This window comes from Glycine max, chromosome 15 (genome assembly GCF_000004515.6).
Source record: "Glycine max cultivar Williams 82 chromosome 15, Glycine_max_v4.0, whole genome shotgun sequence".
In the NCBI taxonomy this organism is placed as follows: domain Eukaryota; kingdom Viridiplantae; phylum Streptophyta; class Magnoliopsida; order Fabales; family Fabaceae; genus Glycine; species Glycine max.
In genome coordinates this window covers 50637798-50642432 of record NC_038251.2, presented here as the reverse complement: position 1 = coordinate 50642432, position 4635 = coordinate 50637798, and the positions used below count along the sequence as shown (strand labels likewise).

The 4635-nt window shown below is 37.8% G+C and overlaps 1 protein-coding gene across 2 annotated transcripts; it reads left to right on the top strand.

The window, feature by feature from the left end:
• Positions 1 to 760: 760 nt before the first annotated feature.
• On the top strand, positions 761 to 4335 carry LOC100790826 (elongation factor 2). Of its 2 annotated transcripts, XM_006598142.4 has the most exons (4): positions 761 to 932; positions 1273 to 1317; positions 1395 to 1482; positions 1754 to 4335. In XM_006598142.4, exons 2-4 carry the CDS (start codon positions 1315 to 1317, stop codon positions 4144 to 4146), a joined length of 2484 nt encoding a protein of 827 aa, XP_006598205.1. In that variant the 5' UTR covers positions 761 to 932; positions 1273 to 1314; the 3' UTR covers positions 4147 to 4335. The 2 variants fall into 2 exon arrangements, with proteins under 2 accessions (XP_006598205.1, XP_006598204.1); XM_006598141.2 differs by lacking the exons at positions 761 to 932; positions 1273 to 1317 and having other exon boundaries at positions 1389 to 1482.
• Positions 4336 to 4635: the final 300 nt, after the last annotated feature.

Here is a 4635-nt window from a genome sequence, read left to right as displayed (position 1 = left end):
ACAAATTAAACATTTCAATAATATAATAAAGCAAAATAGTAAATTATAAATTTCACAATACTTAAATAACCAAGTCTAGTAATGCATCACTACTAGCTAATAACTTGCAAATGTTATAGTAGTGGTAGATCATTCCCATCGAGAGTTTGATGTGATTAGAGAACAAGGGTATGGTGTTATTAAAAGTGAGAATTTTTTTATTTGAGAATAATACACTAAATGAATGTATGTTAAACATTAAACAGACAGAAAATAATCCAAAATAACTTACATTTTGATATAATACTTGTTGTATCATTGAATCGATAGTAAACTCAAAATTCTACCGAATTTACTTAGAGTTTATAGAATCTACTAAAAAGAGAATTTACTCATGAGTCAACTCGTAGAGAATAAGTGAACTTGTAAACTTATACGAGTTAATGAGTTAATTCAAGAGTTTGATAACCATAAATAAAAGTATTATTTTATTAAAAGTTCAATACTGAACAAAAAAATAAACACAAAAATTAAATATTTATTAAAAAAACATTTTTAAGCCCTAAATGCAATATATCAATTTTGATCATTAGATAAGTTTTTTTTTTTAAAAAAAAAAAAGCTTCTCTCACTGTACAGTCCCTTTCCCTTATACTTAAAAAAAGTGGATTTAATCCGTATAATTGAAAGGAGCACGAATAGTTGTGTTATTAAGATTTACTCTGTCACCTCGCGCTTTCACTACATATATCATTTTCATTTGCGTGTATGTTTTTTGTTACAAGACCACAATTGACAATCATTATAGCCCAACTACAAAAACCCGTACATCTTTCTATAAATGGTGATCTTTGGTGGCTCACTTGCTTACACCACTTCTCTCTTTCAATCCCTTTATCTGTTGGATAGAGCTTCTTGCCTTGTGTTCTACGTTCTGCATTCTTCTCAGCCCGGTAATTTTTCAGCAGATCTTCTTCACTGAATGAATAACACTTTGTGTTGAATGAAATGAAACTTTTGATGGACTGTGTGTTGTTTGAGTTTTAACTGCTATGATTTGACTATATATGCTAAAGTGGTTATTGTTTCTGTGGCTGATTTAGCGTGTTTGGTTCAGGTTACTTAGAGAAACAATTACTTGTTTTTTTAACATTCTGTTGGAACTATTAAAAAATAAGCATTACTTATATATGTCTTTACTCTTACAAAACATGCATATACTCTGTTGGTTCATGTTAACTAACGTTTCTTTTCTTTCATTGTAATCTATGTTCATTGCTTATGGTTTCACAGTAATCTAGCTCCTGTTTGCAGAAACAAGGACCTGTCATCAAGATGGTGAGTTGATATAGTTTTTTTCTTCTTGGTTTGTTTTTCTCCCCGTATAGAAAACTTAAGCTATGTATTATATGCAGGTGAAGTTCACAACTCACAGGCTTCGGCACATAATGGACTGCAAACACAATATTCGTAACATGTCTGTTATTGCACACGTCAATCATGGTATGGTATTCAAGACACGATATGTTGTTTTAGTTTGAAACCTTTTGTGTTGATCTGAAGCCATTTTTCCATGTTTTTTCTAAGACCAGCAATGACATTATTTTGCTTCTGGTAGTTGATATTATGTTAATTTAGTATTAGTTTTTTTGTTTTTGGTCTTTGTATCTAACAAATTAGGAAGTAGAAAAGATTTACAGATTTTCGTGCCCTTTTACAAATTTCTGATTATGGAAATTTCCTAGTTCTCTGATGCTACATTTCTGAAATGCAGGAAAGTCTACCCTCACTGATTCTCTTGTGGCTGCTTCTGGTAATATCATAGCACAAGAGGGTGAAGCTGAGCGTGGCAACACTGTCAAATCCTCTGGTATCTCTCTCTACTATGCGATGCCAGAGGGTGATTTGAAGAATTTCAAAGGGGAACGTGAAGGGAATGAGTTCCTTATAAATCTCATTGACTCACCTGGGCATGTGGACTTCTCATCTGAGGTCTCAACCGCACTTCGCATCACCGATGGAGCACTTGTGGTGGTGGATTGTGTTGAGGGTGTCTGTGCCCAGACCGAAACTGTGCTGAGACAAGCCCTTGGAGAAAGGGTTAAGCCTGTTTTGGCTCTTAACAAGATGGATAGGTGCTTTCTTGAGCTCAATCTTGATCCAGAGGAGGCATACCTAACACTCCAAAGGGTTGTTGAGAGTGTGAATGTAATCGTGGGTAACTATGAAGATGCTCTACTTGGAGATGTTAAGGTGTACCCTGAGAAGGGAACGGTTGCCTTTTCCGCTGGCTTGCATGGATGGGGCTTTACACTCACCAACTTTGCCAAGATGTATGCTTCCAAGTTTGGAGTTGATGAGGCCAAGATGATGAGTAGGCTTTGGGGTGAGAATTTCTTTGACTCTGCTACCAAAAAGTGGACCAACAGGCACACTGGGGCTTCTACTTGCAAGCGTGGCTTTGTTCGGTTTTGTTATGAACCAATCAAGCAGGTTATTGAACTCTGCATGAATGACCAGAAGGATAAGTTGTGCCCCTTGTTGCAAAAGCTTGGGTTGAACTTGAAGTTCGAGAAGGAGTTGACAGGGAAGGCTTTGATGAAGTGTGTTATGCAAAGTTGGCTCCCAGCAAGTAGTGCCATTCTGGAGATGATGATATTTCACCTTCCATCTCCGGCTAGTGCTCAGAAATATAGAGTTGAGAATTTGTATGAGGGTCCCCTTGATGACCCTTATGCTTCTGCTATCAGAAATTGTGACCCTGAAGGGCCCCTAATGCTTTATGTGTCAAAGATGATTCCTACATCTGATAAGGGAAGGTTTTATGCTTTTGGCCGAGTCTTCTCTGGGAAGGTGTCAACTAATATGAAGGCTAGAATTATGGGGCCAAATTTTGTTCCTGGGGAGAAGAAAGACCTGTATGTGAAGAGTGTTCAGGGGACTTCAATTTGGATGGGGAAGAAATATGAAACAGTTGAGGATGTTCCTTGTGGAAACACAGTTGCCTTGGCTGGTTTGGACCATTTCATCACCAAGAATGCTACTATAACAAATGAGACAGAAATTGAAGCACACCCCATTAGAGCTATGAAGTTTTCTGTGTCACCATTGGTAAGTGTAGCTGTTAACTGCAATGCTGCATCAGATCTTCCTAAGCTTGTTGAGGGCCTAAAACGTTTGGCAAAGTCAGACCCCATCATGATGTGCACAATTTCAGAAACTGGAGAACACATCATAGGTGCTACTGGTGAGCTGCATCTTGAAACATGCGTAAAAGACTTGAAGGACGATTTTATGAATGGGATTGAGATTTCAATATCTGACCCTATTGTCTCCTTCAAGGAGACAGTGCTGGAGAAGTCTTGCCACACTGTGATGAGCAAATCACCTAACAAACACAACCGTTTGTACATGGAAGCGAGGCCAATGGAGGAAGGGCTTGTGGAGGCCATTGAGAGAGGCAAGATTGGTCCAAAGAATAACAACAAAATGGTGTGTGAAGAGTTTGGTTGGGACAAGGATCTAGCCAAGAGAATATGGTGTTTTGGCCCTGATACCATTGGACCCAACATGATGGTGGATGCATGTAAGGGAGTTCAGTACCTCAATGAAATCAAGGAGGCTGTTCTTGCTGGCTTTCAGATAGCATCAAGAGAAGGTCCACTAGCAGAAGAGAACTTGAGAGGGGTATGCTTTGATCTTTGTGATGTTGTACTTCATGCTGATACAATACATAGGGGAGGTGGCCAAATCATTCCAACTGCTAGAAGGGCTTTCTATGCTGCCATACTTTCAGCTAAGCCAAGACTACTTGAGCCTGTGTATGTGATGGAAATACAAGCACATGAAAAGGCTCTTGGTGGCATCAATAGTGTTGTTAACAAGAAAAGAGGGCATGTGTTTGAGGAAATTCAGAGGCCTGGCACCCCATTTTACAATGTCAAGGCATATATACCAGTGATTGAGTCATTCAAATTCAGTGAAACACTGAGGACTCAAATTGGAGAGCAGGCTTTCCCACAGATGGTGTTTGATCACTGGGATATGGTGCAGTCTGATCCACTGGAACCTGGAACACCAGCTTCTGCATGTGTTGCTGACATTCGGAAGAAGAAAGGGTTGAATGAACAAGTTATGCCTTTGTGTGTGTTCGAGGACATGCTTTGAAGTATCAATAATGTAGAATACTATTTAGGACCAATGTAATGTCGTGTGTGTGCATGTAATTTTAGTTTTATGTTTCAATAAAGTATCATGTCCATTAGCACTAATCTAATGCTTACTGTGAAAGATATAAATCAAATTTTAAAAGACAACACGGTAAGTGAAACTCAATAGATAAGGTTTGGTTTCTTATGATTTAGTTTTTCCTTTTTCTATCGTATGTTCACATACTGTACTTATCTTTTTTTACTGATAATTTGTAAAGTTCTCTAAAACACGTGAATTGATGTCTTACATATAACCGGTATTGAGGTCGATTTGTGCCATTTTGCGTTAACAGGGAACTGATAAAATTGAAATCGCATGTCTAGATTTCAACATATCTGACAAAGAAGAAACAGTGGAATGGAATGGAAAGGCCTTCGAGAACATGAAAACCCTTAAAATACTTATTGTTAGAAATGGTAAATTTCTTGAAGGTCTACATTATTT

Coding starts and splice junctions, on each gene's coding strand:
- LOC100790826 (XM_006598141.2), top strand. CDS start 1,389: ATGCAGGTGAAGTTCACAACTCACAGGCTTCGGCACATAATGGACTGC. Junction 1,483..1,753: donor TATTGCACACGTCAATCATG/GTATGGTATTCA, acceptor TCTGAAATGCAG/GAAAGTCTACCCTCACTGAT.